The following is a 16,186-nucleotide window of genomic DNA, read 5'->3' on the forward strand; positions in this document are numbered from 1 at the left end:
CTTTGATCCATCGAGCCAGGGTGGCTTTGGAAGCCTGCGACCCTTTGCGCTTGCCAGCGACAAGGACAAAGAGTGCATCCGAGCGGCGCAGGGGCGCCGTGCGGGAAATGTAGATTCTGAGTGCTCTCACCAGATCTAACAAATGTAAATCCTTCTCATACCGATGAACTGCATGAGGACAAAACGAAGGCAAAGAGATCTCCTGATTAAGATGAAAAGAGGATACCACCTTCGGGAGAAACTCCTGAATGGGGCGCAGCACTACCTTGTCCTGGTGGAAGACCAGGAAGGGAGCCTTGCATGATAGCGCTGCCAGCTCAGACACTCTCCGAAGAGATGTGATCGCTACCAGAAAAAACACTTTCTGTGATAGTCTAGAAAGAGAAACCTCCCTCAGAGGCTCGAAGGGCGGCTTCTGGAGGGCAACTAGCACCCTGTTCAGATCCCATGGATCTAACGGCCGCTTGTACGGGGGTACGATATGGCAAACCCCCTGTAGGAACGTGCGCACCTTAGGAAGGCGTGCCAAACGCCTCTGAAAAAAGACGGATAGCGCCGAGACCTGACCTTTAAGGGAGCCGAGCGACAAACCTTTTTCTAACCCAAATTGCAGGAAAGAAAGAAAGGTAGACAATGCAAATGGCCAGGGAGACACTCCCTGAGCAGAGCACCAGGATAAGAATATCCTCCACGTTCTGTGGTAGATCTTAGCGGACGTGGGCTTCCTAGCCTGTCTCATGGTGGCAACGACCCCTTGGGATAATCCTGAAGACGCTAGGATCCAGGACTCAATGGCCACACAGTCAGGTTCAGGGCCGCAGAATTCCGATGGAAAAACGGCCCTTGGGACAGTAAGTCTGGTCGGTCTGGTAGTGCCCACGGTTGGCCGACCGTGAGATGCCACAGATCCGGATACCACGCCCTCCTCGGCCAGTCTGGAGCGACGAGTATGACGCGGCTGCAATCGGATCTGATCTTGCGTAGCACTCTGGGCAAGAGTGCCAGAGGTGGAAACACATAAGGGAGCCGGAACTGCGACCAATCTTGCACTAGGGCGTCTGCCGCCAGCGCTCTTTGATCGCGAGACCGTGCCATGAAGGTTGGGACCTTGTTGTTGTGCCGGGACGCCATGAGGTCGACGTCCGGCCTTCCCCATCGGCGACAGATTTCCTGAAACACATCTGGGTGAAGGGACCATTCCCCTGCGTCCATGCCCTGGCGACTGAGGAAGTCTGCTTCCCAGTTTTCTACGCCGGGGATGTGAACTGCGGATATGGTGGAGGCCGTGGCTTCCACCCACATCAGAATCCGCCGGACTTCCTGGAAGGCTTGCCGACTGCGTGTCCCCCCTTGGTGGTTGATGTATGCCACCGCTGTGGAGTTGTCCGACTGAATTCGGATCTGCCTTCCTTCCAGCCACTGCTGGAAGGCTAGTAGGGCAAGATACACTGCTCTGATTTCCAGAACATTGATCTGAAGGGTGGACTCCTGCTGAGTCCACGTACCCTGAGCCCTGTGGTGGAGAAAAACTGCTCCCCACCCTGACAGACTCGCGTCTGTCGTGACCACCGCCCAAGACGGTGGTAGGAAGGATCTTCCCTGTGATAATGAGGTGGGAAGAAGCCACCACTGCAGAGAGTCCTTGGCCGTCTGGGAAAGGGAGACTTTCCTGTCCAGGGATTTTGACTTCCCGTCCCATTGGCGGAGAATGTCCCATTGAAGTGGGCGCAGATGAAACTGCGCAAACGGAACCGCCTCCATTGCCGCCACCATCTTCCCGAGGAAGTGCGTGAGGCGTCTTAAGGAGTGCGACTGATCTTGAAGGAGAGCCTGCACCCCAGTCTGTAGAGACCGCTGCTTGTCCAGCGGAAGCTTCACTATCGCTGAGAGAGTATGAAACTCCATGCCAAGATACGTTAGTGATTGGGTCGGTGACAGATTTGACTTTGAGAAGTTGATGATCCACCCGAACGTCTGGAGAGTCTCCAGTGCAACAGTCAAGCTGAGTTGGCATGCCTCTTGAGAGGGTGCCTTGACCAGTAGATCGTCCAAGTAAGGGATCACAGAGTGTCCCTGAGAGTGCAAGACTGCTACCACTGCCGCCATGATCTTGGTGAACACCCGTGGGGCTGTCGCGAGACCAAATGGCAGAGCTACGAACTGAAGATGGTCGTCTCCTATCACGAAGCGTAGAAAGCGTTGGTGCTCTGTAGCAATCGGCACGTGGAGATAAGCATCCTTGATGTCTATTGATGCTAGGAAATCTCCTTGAGACATTGAGGCAATGACTGAGCGGAGGGATTCCATCCGGAACCGCCTGGCGTTCACATGCTTGTTGAGCAGTTTTAGGTCCAGAACAGGACGGAATGAGCCGTCCTTTTTTGGCACCACAAAGAGATTGGAGTAAAAACCTTGACCTCGTTCCTGAAGAGGAACAGGGACCACCACTCCATCTGCTCTTAGAGAAGTCACCGCCTGCAGAAGGGCATCTGCTCGGTCGGGATGTGGGGAAGTTCTGAAGAACCGAGGCGGAGGCCGAGAACTGAACTCTATCCTGTACCCGTGAGACAAAATGTCTGTTACCCACCGGTCTTTGACCTGTGGCAGCCAAATGTCGCAAAAGCGGGAGAGCCTGCCACCGACCGAGGATGCGGAGGGAGGCGGCCGAAAGTCATGAGGCAGCCGCCTTGGAAGCGGTACCTCCGGTTGCTTTCTTGGGGCGTGAGTGAGCCCGCCAGGAATCAGAGCTCCTTTGCTCTTTCTGAGTCCCTTTGGACGAGGAGAATTGGGGCTTGCCCGAGCCTCGAAAGGACCGAAACTTTGACTGCCACTTCCTCTGTGGAGGTTTGCTTGATCTGGGCTGGGGTAAGGAGGAGTCCTTACCTTTGGACTGTTTAATGATTTCCGCCAATTGCTCACCAAACAGTCTGTCTCCAGATAATGGCAAGCTGGTTAAACATTTTTTAGAAGCAGAATCTGCTTTCCATTCCTTTAACCACAAGGCTCTGCGCAAAACTACAGAGTTGGCGGATGCCATTGAGGTACGGCTCGTAGAGTCCAGTACCGCATTGATAGCGTAGGTCGCAAACGCAGACATTTGCGTAGTTAGGGACGCCACTTGCGGCACTGCTGGACGTATGAGAGAGTCCACCTGTGCCAGACCAGCTGAAATAGCTTGGAGCGCCCACACGGCCGCGAATGCTGGAGCAAACGACGCGCCGATAGCTTCATAGACAGATTTCAACCAAAGGTCCATCTGTCTGTCATTGGCATCTTTAAGTGAAGCCCCATCCTCCACTGCAACTATGGATCTAGCTGCAAGCCTGGATATTGGAGGGTCCACTTTTGGACACTGGGTCCAGCGTTTGACCACGTCAGGGGGAAAAGGATAACGTGTATCCTTAAGGCGTTTAGAAAAACGCTTGTCCGGATAAGTATTGTGTTTCTGGATGGATTCTCTGAAGTCAGAGTGGTCCAGAAAAGTACTCAATTTACGCTTGGGATACAGGAAATGGAATTTCTCCTGCTGTGCAGCTGCCTCCTCTGCAGAAGGGGCTGGGGGAGAAATATCCAACAGCCTATTGATGGCCGCTATAAGGTCATTTACCATGGCGTCACCATCTGGCGTATCCAAATTGAGTGCGGCGTCAGGACAAGACTCCTGATCACCCACCTCTGAACCATCATATAGGGACCCTTCTCGCTGAGACCCTGATCCGCGTGATGACGTGGAGGGTCTCTCCCAGCGAGCTCGCTTAGGCGGACTGGGACTGTCATCGGAGTCAGAGCCCTCAGCCTGTGATGCCTGGGACCCCCTTGAAGTACGGATTAGTTCCAACTGAGGGGGACCGGGGAACATAGACACAGCAGTGTCTATGGTCTGAGGAACTGGCCTGGACTGCAAGGTCTCCAGGATTTTTGTCATAGTCACAGACATTTTATCAGCAAAGACTGCAAATTCTGTCCCCGTCACCGGGGCAGGGTTCACAGGCGTCTCTGCCTGGGCTACCACCACAATAGGCTCTGGCTGACGAAGTGCCACTGGGACTGAACATTGCACACAATGAGAGTCGTTGGAGCCTGCTGGTAGATTAGCCCCACATGCTGTACAAGCCGTGTATACAGCCCGTGCCTTGGCACCCTTGCGTTTTGCGGATGACATGCTGTTGTCTCCTCAAAGCAATATAGGGTGTACAGCCAAGAAGCGACCTTACAGTGCAGTATATAAATATATCTGGTACAGCGAAAAATATAACACTGTGGCACTAGTGGGGCCGCACGTATGTGCTGCTTACCGCCCGCTTAGCGCGGGTGTGTGGTCGCCAGAAACCCCTAGCCTGGGTCCCCCAGAGCCTGCGTCCGTTCTCCAGCCAGACTGCATGTGTATAATGGCTGCCGGCGTCCTGGGGAGCTGCAAGCCTGGGGGCGGGCCTAGGGCGTGCAAAGAGAAAAAGCGCGAAGCCTGTGTCCTACTGTGCTCAGTGAGAGGGCTGGAGCATGTAAATCGTGCTCCAGCCCTCGGCGCTGCCGATTGGACAACGTCTCTCCCCTACCCTGATTGACAGGGTGGGGGGCGTTAACGAAGCGGAGCTAGGCCGCCGAAAACCGGGGACTAAAGTTAGAAGCGCCGCCGCCGTAAAAGCGCGGTCGGCGCGTCCCCGGCGCACTACAAGTCGCAGCTGCGCCGCCGCTCCAGGGGCGGTCGGCGCGGCGATCCACACACATAAAGTCCCCCAGTAATCTGCGGGGACTATAAGCCCAGCGCACAGCGCTACAGTCCCCGGCGCACTAGCACACCCAGCAAGCCTGGGGTGTGCGTGGCCTGCCATACGGGGACACAGAGTACCTGAAAGTTGCAGGGCCTTGTCCCTGAACGGCACTCCCGCTCCACATCCAGCAGGTTCTATGGGTCTGTGGATGGAGCCCGGCCTCAGGGCTTGGTGGCCGGTAAGATCCCACTTCCTCAGAGCCCCTTAGGGGGATGGGGAAGGAAAACAGCATGTGGGCTCCCGCCTCCGTACCCGCAATGGGTACCTCAACCTTACAAACCGCAAGTGGGGTGAGAAGGGAGCATGCTGGGGGCCCTATATGGGCTCTCTTTTCTTCCATCCGATATAGTCAGCAGCTGCTGCTGACTAAACAGTGGAGCTATGCGTGGATGTCTGACCTCCTTCGCACAAAGCAGAAAACTGGTGAGCCAGTGATCCCACTGGGGGTGTATAGCCAGAAGGGGAGGGGCCTTACACTTTTTAGTGTAATTGCTTTGTGTGGCCTCCGGAGGCAGTGCTATACACCCAATCGTCTGGGTCTCCCAATGGAGCGCCGAAGAAAGGGGGTGTTTTGGTTTAGGGATATTGTCCGTGACGCCACCCACGGTTGTGGTGAAGTTGTGACACCACCGCTGCTCTGGACGGGGATCCCGGGAGCGATGACAAGGAGCAGCCTGGATGTTGGTTCTCCCCTCCGTGGGTAGGGGGTTGGTTGTCCCGGGGCCCGGTGAGAGGTAGGGATGGCAGGCGGGTTACGGGGCCTGGTGAGGTGCAGGGTCACGGGGGCAGCGCGGTGCCGCACGGCACGGTGGTACTCACTCAGCCAATGATGTACACAGAGTCTCCGGTAAAACAAACGGCTGGATGGACGGGTCCCACAGACGGCTGCGGTGTTTCTCCTCCCGGTAGGTTGATGGTGACTGCCTTTCCCTGCACCTGTGTAACGTGTACGGTTCTGGTGGCTTCCCACCGGTAACCCGCTCCCCAGCTTGGATGGAGGCTGAGGGAGCCCCTTTTGCCCGCAGGCTCTGGCCCTGGGAACTGTAGCGTTGGCGGTGACTGTGTTTCCCTTCACGGTTTGAGCGGTTGCCTTCAATCGGGTCTTTGCTGCTGGGAAACCCCGGAGGTTCCCTTCGCTAACGGATTTGACCAGTTTTACGGCGACTCCTAGCCTGGTCGGGGTCCGTAAGCCCTGCCGAATGGTGCTGGCTTCTCTTCGCTCCCCGATTTGGTACTGGCGGGCCATCGCCCGTCCCCGGTCCGTACGGTTCACTCCAATCAGCCTCTCCTGCAGACGGTCACCACCGTCTGCCAACCTTGCTGTATGTGCCTGGGCCACACACCCGGACGCCTTCAGTCTCCTCCACTGCCACCTCACTTCTCAAACTTCAAACTCTATCTCCCTTCTTTTTCCCGCCTCCAGGACTGTGAACTCTTTGGTGGGCGGGGCCAACTGCCTGGCTCCACCCCCTGGTGTGGACATCAGCCCCTGGAGGGAGGCAACAAGGATTTGTGTTTGACCTAGCTGTGCCTAACCGGGGTGTGGGGTGTGTTGTTGTAGTACCTGTGACGTCCTGGCTTGTCCAGGGCGCCACATTATACTGAGGAAAGGGGCTGAATACTTATCACCATGTGTTATACTGAGGAAAGGGGCTGAATACTTATCACCATGTGATATTTCAGTTTTTCTTGTATAATACATTTGTAAAAATGTCTACATTTCTGGTTTTTTTCTGTCAGGATGGGGGATGGGGGATGGGGCAGAGTGTACACTAATGAGAATTTACCAAATGGCTGCAACGAAACAGAGTGAAAAACGTAAAGGGGTGTGAATACTTTCCGTACCCACCGTATAATATATTAATATAAATATATATATATATATATATATATATATATATATATATATATATATATATGTAATGTGGGACACACACCTGGAGCTGCAGTGTGACTGTCTGTATGTCTCATGCATGAGCCATTGAGGTGTTGATAAAGGTGTGTCCACCCCCCCCTCCCCCACCTCCCGAAAGAAAGAAAGATTAGAACCATTCTGCCTGTGTTCTGGGTCCTCACCATCCCAGTCACCATTATTTTCATTTTTTTGTGGAGACACTGGAGTCAGTCAATGGAAACTTGTGAAGGATCCCAGGCCATGCCCCAGGTCAGTGCTCACACAGCAAATCTGTATGGACTGTAGAGGGAAGAGAGGAGCAGGAGGGCGGGAAGAGAGGAGCAAGAGGGCGGGAAGAGAGGAGCAAGAGGGCGGGAAGAGAGGAGCAAGAGGGCGGGAAGAGAGGAGCAAGAGGACGGGAAGAGAGGAGCAAGAGGGCGGGAAGAGAGGAGCAAGAGGGCGGGAAGAGAGGAGCAGGAGGGCGGGAAGAGAGGAGCAGGAGGGCGGGAAGAGAGGAGCAAGAGGGCGGGAAGAGAGGAGCAAGAGGGCGGGAAGAGAGGAGCAAGAGGGCGGGAAGAGAGGAGCAAGAGGGCGGGAAGAGAGGAGCAAGAGGGCGGGAAGAGAGGAGCAAGAGGGCGGGAAGAGAGGAGCAGGAGGGCGGGAAGAGAGGAGCAGGAGGGCGGGAAGAGAGGAGCAAGAGGACGGGAAGAGAGGAGCAAGAGGGCGGGAAGAGAGGAGCAAGAGGGCGTGAAGAGAGGAGCAAGAGGGCGGGAAGAGAGGAGCAAGAGGGCGGGAAGAGAGGAGCAAGAGGGCGGGAAGAGAGGAGCAGGAGGGCGGGAAGGGAGGAGCAGGAGGGCGGGAAGAGAGGAGCAAGAGGACGGGAAGAGAGGAGCAAGAGGGCGGGAAGAGAGGAGCAAGAGGGCGGGAAGAGAGGAGCAAGAGGGCGGGAAGAGAGGAGCAAGAGGGCGGGAAGAGAGGAGCAAGAGGGCGGGAAGAGAGGAGCAAGAGGGCGGGAAGAGAGGAGCAGGAGGGCGGGAAGAGAGGAGCAGGAGGGCGGGAAGAGAGGAGCAAGAGGACGGGAAGAGAGGAGCAAGAGGGCGGGAAGAGAGGAGCAAGAGGACGGGAAGAGAGGAGCAAGAGGACGGGAAGAGAGGAGCAGGAGGGCGGGAAGAGAGGAGCAAGAGGACGGGAAGAGAGGAGCAAGAGGGCGGGAAGAGAGGAGCAAGAGGACGGGAAGAGAGGAGCAAGAGGGCGAGAAGAGAGGAGCAGAAGGGCGGGAAGAGAGGAGCAAGAGGGCGGGAAGAGAGGAGCAAGAGGGCGGGCAGAGAGGAGCTGGAGGGCGAGCAGAGAGGAAGCTGGAGGGTGGGCAGAGAGAAGCTGGAGGGCGGGCAGAGAGGAGCTGGAGGGCGAGCAGAGAGGAAGCTGGAGGGCGAGCAGAGAGGAAGCTGGAGGGCGGGCAAAGAGGAAGCTGGAGGGCGGGCAGAGAGAAGCTGGAGGGCGGGCAGAGAGAAGCTGGAGGGCGAGCAGAGAGGAAGCTGGAGGGCAAGCAGAGAGGAAGCTGGAGGGCAAGCAGAGAGGAAGCTGGAGGGCGGGCAAAGAGGAAGCTGGAGGGCCGGCAAAGAGGAAGCTGGAGGGCGGGCAGAGAGGAAGCTGGAGGGCAGGCAGAGAGGAAGCTGGAGGGTGGGCAGAGAGAAGCTGGAGGGCGGGCAGAGAGAAGCTGGAGGGCGGGCAGAGAGAAGCTGGTGGGCGAGCAGAGAAGAAGCTGGAGGGCGAGCAGAGAGGAAGCTGGAGGGCGAGCAGAGAGGAAGCCGGAGGGCGGGCAGAGAGGAGCCGGAGGGCGGGCAGAGAGGAGCCGGAGGGCGGGCAGAGAGGAGCTGGAGGGCGGGAAGGGAGGAAGCTGGAGGGCGGGCAGAGAGGAGCCGGAGGGTGGGCAGAGAGGAGCTGGAGGGCGGGAAGGGAGGAGCTGGAGGGCGGGAAGGGAGGAAGCTGGAGGGCGGGAAGGGAGGAGCTGGAGGGCGGGAAGGGAGGAGCTGGAGGGCGGTCAGAGAAAAAGTCGTCCGACGCTCACTGATGTGAGGAAACAAAGCTGGTGGCATGCGTGAGCTTTGTATAGCGCTGGTGATGACGCCGGTCATGTTATTACACCCGCAATGGGCTGACTAGTCTTGAGAACTAACACCCCATCCAATAGTCAAAGGGTTCATTTGCATATAATTTGCATATTTTAAACAAATCTGTAGTGTGCAGTGCAATAAAGGGACTGTTAGGCCAGGGATTAGATGGGTGGACACGGGTGGTCCCGGGGCCCGGGGGACCTGACAGATTCCCTGTGATTATATCTGGACTATGGTTACTTTTTCTTTTCATGCCAGGACTGTGAAGGCCACCAATAACTGCTGAGGATCCTGCACAGTGTCACAGCTGGGACCTGCTGTTATGGGGTCTCTCCAGTCGTTACACACCTTTTCCTCATCCAGATTATCTGCTGCCCCCTTTGTCTTCATTTTTGCCATCTGGTCACCCCCAATCCTCTGCTGCTTCCAGTATCTCCAGCTGATGAGCAGCCCCTGCACCTCCTCCAGACGCTCCTGGACCTGAGGGGGCAACATGGAGTCACTGACTGACACCGCAGAGACCCCCATAACTGAGCCAGCAGAAGCCGGCACAACGATCACTCTCACCATCTGCATCAGGTGATGATCTTCACCAATCAGCTTCCAGCCAATCCCGGCCAGCGCTTCAAACGCCTTCAGCTTCCCGTGCATCGTCCTCTCCAGGTCCGCCCTCTGCGCCGCGCTCAGTCCTCGGGGGCGTCCGGACAGAACCTGATCTCTGGTGGCCTCCGTCCACGAGCTGTGCAGAGAAAACCGGGAGGGGATTATGCAGAGGAGAGTGCGCAGAGGAGAGTGTGCAGAGAAAACCGGGAGGGGATTATGCAGAGGAGAGTGCGCGGAGGGTAGGAGAGGATTGTGCAGAGGAGAGTGTGCAGAGAAAACCGGGAGGGGATTATGCAGAGGAGAGTGTGCAGAGAAAACCGGGAGGGGATTATGCAGAGGAGAGTGCGCGGAGGGCGGGAGGGGATTATGTAGAGGAGAGTGTGCAGAGAAAACCGGGAGGGAATTATGCAGAGGAGAGTGCGCGGAGGGCAGGAGAGGATTGTGCAGAGGAGAGTGCGCGGAGGGCGGGAGGGGATTGTGCAGAGGAGAGTGCGCGGAGGGCGAGAGGGGATTGTGCAGAGGAGAGTGCGCAGAGGGCGGGAGGGGATTGTGCAGAGGAGAGTGCGCAGAGGAGAGTGGGCAGAGGAGAGTGGGCAGAGGAGAGTGGGCAGAGGAGAGTGGGCAGAGGGCGGGAGGAGAGTGTGCAGAGGAGAGTGCGCAGAGGGCGGGAGGAGAGTGTGCAGAGGAGAGTGTGCAGAGGGCGGGAGGAGAGTGTGCAGAGGAGAGTGCGCAGAGGGCGGGAGGAGAGTGTGCAGAGGAGAGTGCGCAGAGGGCGGGTGGAGAGTGTGCAGAGGAGAGTGCGCAGAGGACGGGTGGAGAGTGGGCAGAGGAGAGTGTGCAGAGGAGAGTGCGCAGAGGGCGGGTGGAGAGTGGGCAGAGGAGAGTGTGCAGAGGAGAGTGCGCAGAGGGCGGGAGGAGAGTGTGCAGAGGAGAGTGCGCAGAGGGCGGGAGGGGATTGTGCAGAGGAGAGTGCGCAGAGGGCGGGAGTGGATTATGCAGAGGAGAGTGCGCAGAGGGCGGGAGGGGATTGTGCAGAGGAGAGTGCGCAGAGGGCGGGAGGGGATTGTGCATAGGAGAGTGCGCAGAGGAGAGTGTGCAGAGGAGAGTGGGCAGAGGAGAGTGGGCAGAGGGCGGGAGGAGAGTGTGCAGAGGAGAGTGCGCAGAGGGCGGGAGGAGAGTGTGCAGAGGAGAGTGCGCAGAGGGCGGGAGGAGAGTGTGCAGAGGAGAGTGCGCAGAGGGCGGGAGGAGAGTGTGCAGAGGAGAGTGCGCAGAGGGCGGGTGGAGAGTGGGCAGAGGAGAGTGTGCAGAGGAGAGTGCGCAGAGGAGAGTGGGCAGAGGAGAGTGGGCAGAGGGCGGGAGGAGAGTGTGCAGAGGAGAGTGCGCAGAGGGCGGGAGGAGAGTGCGCAGAGGGCGGGAGGAGAGTGCGCAGAGGAGAGTGCGCAGAGGGCGGGTGGAGAGTGTGCAGAGGAGAGTGCGCAGAGGGCGGGTGGAGAGTGGGCAGAGGAGAGTGCGCAGAGGGCGGGTGGAGAGTGGGCAGAGGAGAGTGTTCAGAGGAGAGTGCGCAGAGGGCGGGTGGAGAGTGGGCAGAGGAGAGTGTGCAGAGGAGAGTGCGCAGAGGGCGGGTGGAGAGTGGGCAGAGGAGAGTGTGCAGAGGAGAGTGCGCAGAGGGCGGGAGGAGAGTGTGCAGAGGAGAGTGCGCAGAGGGCGGGAGGGGATTGTGCAGAGGAGAGTGCGCAGAGGGCGGGAGGGGATTGCGCAGAGGAGAGTGCGCAGAGGAGAGTGGGCAGAGGAGAGTGCGCAGAGGAGAGAGTGGGCAGAGGGCGGGAGGAGAGTGCGCAGAGGAGAGAGTGGGCAGAGGGCGGGAGGAGAGTGCGCAGAGGAGAGAGTGGGCAGAGGGCGGGAGGAGAGTGCGCAGAGGAGAGAGTGCGCAGAGGGCGGGAGGAGAGTGCGCAGAGGAGAGAGTGCGCAGCGGGCGGGAGGAGAGTGCGCAGAGGAGAGAGTGCGCAGAGGGCGGGTGGAGAGTGGGCAGAGGAGAGTGCGCAGAGGAGAGTGCGCAGAGGGCGGGTGGAGAGTGGGCAGAGGAGAGTGCGCAGAGGAGAGTGCGCAGAGGGCGGGTGGAGAGTGGGCAGAGGAGAGTGCGCAGAGGAGAGTGCGCAGAGGGCGGGTGGAGAGTGCGCAGAGGAGAGTGCGCAGAGGGCGGGTGGAGAGTGTGCAGAGGAGAGTGCGCAGAGGGCGGGTGGAGAGTGGGCAGAGGAGAGTGCGCAGAGGAGAGTGCGCAGAGGGCGGGTGGAGAGTGCGCAGAGGAGAGTGCGCAGAGGGCGGGTGGAGAGTGGGCAGAGGAGAGTGCGCAGAGGGCGGGAGGAGAGTGTGCAGAGGAGAGTGCGCAGAGGGCGGGTGGAGAGTGGGCAGAGGAGAGTGTGCAGAGGAGAGTGCGCAGAGGAGAGTGGGCAGAGGAGAGTGGGCAGAGGGCGGGAGGAGAGTGTGCAGAGGAGAGTGCGCAGAGGGCGGGAGGAGAGTGCGCAGAGGGCGGGAGGAGAGTGCGCAGAGGAGAGTGCGCAGAGGGCGGGTGGAGAGTGTGCAGAGGAGAGTGCGCAGAGGGCGGGTGGAGAGTGGGCAGAGGAGAGTGCGCAGAGGGCGGGTGGAGAGTGGGCAGAGGAGAGTGCGCAGAGGAGAGTGCGCAGAGGGCGGGTGGAGAGTGCGCAGAGGAGAGTGCGCAGAGGAGAGTGCGCAGAGGAGAGTGCGCAGAGGAGAGTGCGCAGAGGGCGGGTGGAGAGTGCGCAGAGGAGAGTGCGCAGAGGGCGGGTGGAGAGTGGGCAGAGGAGAGTGCGCAGAGGAGAGTGCGCAGAGGGCGGGTGGAGAGTGCGCAGAGGAGAGTGCGCAGAGGGCGGGTGGAGAGTGGGCAGAGGAGAGTGCGCAGAGGGCGGGAGGAGAGTGTGCAGAGGAGAGTGCGCAGAGGGCGGGTGGAGAGTGGGCAGAGGAGAGTGTGCAGAGGAGAGTGCGCAGAGGAGAGTGGGCAGAGGAGAGTGGGCAGAGGAGAGTGTGCAGAGGAGAGTGCGCAGAGGGCGGGTGGAGAGTGGGCAGAGGAGAGTGTGCAGAGGAGAGTGTGCAGAGGGCGGGTGGAGAGTGGGCAGAGGAGAGTGTGCAGAGGAGAGTGCGCAGAGGGCGGGAGGAGAGTGTGCAGAGTTGTGCAGAGGAGAGTGCGCAGAGGGCGGGAGGGGATTGCGCAGAGGAGAGTGCGCAGAGGAGAGTGGGCAGAGGAGAGTGCGCAGAGGAGAGAGTGGGCAGAGGGCGGGAGGAGAGTGCGCAGAGGAGAGAGTGGGCAGAGGGCGGGAGGAGAGTGCGCAGAGGAGAGAGTGCGCAGAGGGCGGGAGGAGAGTGCGCAGAGGAGAGAGTGCGCAGCGGGCGGGAGGAGAGTGCGCAGAGGAGAGAGTGCGCAGAGGGCGGGTGGAGAGTGGGCAGAGGAGAGTGCGCAGAGGAGAGTGCGCAGAGGGCGGGTGGAGAGTGGGCAGAGGAGAGTGCGCAGAGGAGAGTGCGCAGAGGGCGGGTGGAGAGTGGGCAGAGGAGAGTGCGCAGAGGAGAGTGCGCAGAGGGCGGGTGGAGAGTGGGCAGAGGAGAGTGCGCAGAGGAGAGTGCGCAGAGGGCGGGTGGAGAGTGCGCAGAGGAGAGTGCGCAGAGGAGAGTGCGCAGAGGGCGGGTGGAGAGTGCGCAGAGGAGAGTGCGCAGAGGGCGGGTGGAGAGTGGGCAGAGGAGAGTGCGCAGAGGAGAGTGCGCAGAGGGCGGGTGGAGAGTGCGCAGAGGGCGGGTGGAGAGTGTGCAGAGGAGAGTGCGCAGAGGGCGGGAGGAGAGTGTGCAGAGGAGAGTGCGCAGAGGGCGGGTGGAGAGTGCGCAGAGGGCGGGTGGAGAGTGGGCAGAGGAGAGTGCGCAGAGGGCGGGTGGAGAGTGCGCAGAGGAGAGTGCGCAGAGGAGAGTGCGCAGAGGGCGGGTGGAGAGTGCGCAGAGGAGAGTGCGCAGAGGGCGGGTGGAGAGTGGGCAGAGGAGAGTGCGCAGAGGAGAGTGCGCAGAGGGCGGGTGGAGAGTGCGCAGAGGAGAGTGCGCAGAGGGCGGGTGGAGAGTGGGCAGAGGAGAGTGCGCAGAGGGCGGGAGGAGAGTGTGCAGAGGAGAGTGCGCAGAGGGCGGGTGGAGAGTGGGCAGAGGAGAGTGTGCAGAGGAGAGTGCGCAGAGGAGAGTGGGCAGAGGAGAGTGGGCAGAGGAGAGTGGGCAGAGGAGAGTGGGCAGAGGGCGGGAGGAGAGTGTGCAGAGGAGAGTGCGCAGAGGGCGGGAGGAGAGTGCGCAGAGGGCGGGAGGAGAGTGCGCAGAGGAGAGTGCGCAGAGGGCGGGTGGAGAGTGTGCAGAGGAGAGTGCGCAGAGGGCGGGTGGAGAGTGGGCAGAGGAGAGTGCGCAGAGGGCGGGTGGAGAGTGGGCAGAGGAGAGTGTGCAGAGGAGAGTGCGCAGAGGGCGGGTGGAGAGTGGGCAGAGGAGAGTGTGCAGAGGAGAGTGCGCAGAGGGCGGATGGAGAGTGGGCAGAGGAGAGTGTGCAGAGGAGAGTGCGCAGAGGGCGGGAGGAGAGTGTGCAGAGGAGAGTGCGCAGAGGGCGGGAGGGGATTGTGCAGAGGAGAGTGCGCAGAGGGCGGGAGGGGATTGTGCAGAGGAGAGTGCGCAGAGGGCGGGAGGAGAGTGCGCAGAGGGCGGGAGGGTATTGTGCAGAGGGGATTGCGCAGAGAAGAGAGTGCGCAGAGGGCGGGAGGGGATTGCGCAGAGGAGAGAGTGCGCAGAGGGCGGGAGGGGATTGCGCAGAGGAGAGAGTGCGCAGAGGGCGGGAGGGGATTGCGCAGAGGAGAGAGTGCGCAGAGGGCGGGAGGGCACTCTGCAGAGGGCGGGAGGGCACTCTGCAGAGGGCGGGAGGGGATTGCGCAGAGGAGAGAGTGCGCAGAGGGCGGGAGGGCACTCTGCAGAGGGCGGGAGGGCACTCTGCAGAGGGCGGGAGGGCACTCTGCAGAGGGCGGGAGGGCACTCTGCAGAGGGCGGGAGGGGACTCTGCAGAGGGCGGGAGGGGACTCTGCAGAGGGCGGGAGGGGACTCTGCAGAGGGCGGGAGGGGACTCTGCAGAGGGCGGGAGGGGACTCTGCAGAGGGCGGGAGGGGACTCTGCAGAGGGCGGGAGGGGACTCTGCAGAGGGCGGGAGGGCACTCTGCAGAGGGCGGGAGGGCACTCTGCAGAGGGCGGGAGGGCACTCTGCAGAGGGCGGGAGGGCACTCTGCAGAGGGCGGGAGGGGACTCTGCAGAGGGCGGGAGGGGACTCTGCAGAGGGCGGGAGGGGACTCTGCAGAGGGCGGGAGGGGACTCTGCAGAGGGCGGGAGGGGACACTGCAGAGGGCGGGAGGGGACACTGCAGAGGGCGGGAGGGGACACTGCAGAGGGCGGGAGGGGACTCTGCAGAGGGCGGGAGGGGACTCTGCAGAGGGCGGGAGGGGACTCTGCAGAGGGCGGGAGGGGGGTATATAGTTTCAGGGGTTACTTTTTAGACATATGTTCTGTACATATGACATCACTGACATCAAGCTCAGGTAGCGGAGGAGGAACGCCCTCATGTGCGTCGTCTTCTGCAGCCGCGCCTTGTTCATGTGCACGAGGCTCTGTAAGTTGGTCCATTCCCTCAGTGCGCCATCGATGCTCCTGCTTACTGACAGGCTCCGGACAGGACACAAGCCCTGCAGCTTCTCCCTCTGCTCCTCCAGAGCCTTCACCTCCACTTGGATGGTTCCAGAAATGTCAGCCTATAGTGCAGAGAAGGTAGGTCACACTGCCCCGCACCAGAGTCTGACGCCCCCCCCCCCATGTGCTGATGACTCCCCCGCTCCCTGGTTTGACAACCCCCCCCCTCGCCACGCCTCGGTCTGACGACCCCCCCCCCGCGCGCCCCAGTCTGACGACCCTCCCCCCCCCCAGCGCCTCGGTCTGACGACCCTCCCCCGCGCCTCGGTCTGACGACCCTCCCCCGCGCCTCGGTCTGACGACCCTCCCCCGCGCCTCGGTCTGACGACCCTCCCCCGCGCCTCGGTCTGACGACCCTCCCCCGCGCCTCGGTCTGACGACCCTCCCCCGCGCCTCGGTCTGACGACCCTCCCCCGCGCCTCGGTCTGACGACCCTCCCCCGCGCCTCGGTCTGACGACCCTCCCCCGCGCCTCGGTCTGACGACCCTCCCCCGCGCCTCGGTCTGACGACCCTCCCCCGCGCCTCGGTCTGACGACTCTCCCCCGCGCCTCGGTCTGACGACCCTCCCCCGCGACTCGGTCTGACGACCCTCCCCCGCGACTCGGTCTGACGACCCTCCCCCGCGACTCGGTCTGACGACCCTCCCCCGCGCCTCGGTCTGACGACCCTCCCCCGCGCCTCGGTCTGACGACCCCCCCCCCGCGCCTCGGTCTGATGACCCCCCCCCCCGCGCCTCAGTCTGACGACCCTCCCTTGCGCCTCGGTCTGACGACCCTCCCTCGCGCCTCGGTCTGACGACCCTCCCCCGCGCCTCAGTCTGACAACCCTCCCCCGCGCCTCGGTCTGACGACCTTTTCCCCCCGCTCCCCAGTTTGACGCTCCTCTATACAGGGACATGATCACAGAGAGGTTAGATGCTGCTCCACCTCCACAGAATGCAAACAGTCTATACAAACAAGATGAACCTCAGTGAAGGGAAATGAGGGGCTGTCCTGAGGGTCTACTGGAAACCCAATTACCGGTGCATCTAATTCCTTATTCCCAGGATAGACTC

General features: G+C 60.9%; 1 protein-coding gene across 2 annotated transcripts in view; it reads right to left on the bottom strand.

Moving 5' to 3' along the window:
• Positions 1-16,186, bottom strand: part of LOC142295868 (uncharacterized) — a 108,564-nt gene that overhangs the window by 48,790 nt on the left and 43,588 nt on the right. For both annotated transcript variants that reach the window (XM_075338963.1, XM_075338962.1), the window contains exons 16-18: positions 14,973-15,193; positions 9,345-9,516; positions 9,126-9,257 (exon numbers count right to left, since the gene is read on the bottom strand). In XM_075338963.1, the coding sequence (XP_075195078.1) occupies positions 9,126-9,257; positions 9,345-9,516; positions 14,973-15,193 (525 nt within the window). The remainder of the gene's footprint in view (positions 1-9,125; positions 9,258-9,344; positions 9,517-14,972; positions 15,194-16,186) is intronic.

This window comes from Anomaloglossus baeobatrachus, chromosome 3 (genome assembly GCF_048569485.1).
Source record: "Anomaloglossus baeobatrachus isolate aAnoBae1 chromosome 3, aAnoBae1.hap1, whole genome shotgun sequence".
NCBI lineage: Eukaryota > Metazoa > Chordata > Amphibia > Anura > Aromobatidae > Anomaloglossus > Anomaloglossus baeobatrachus.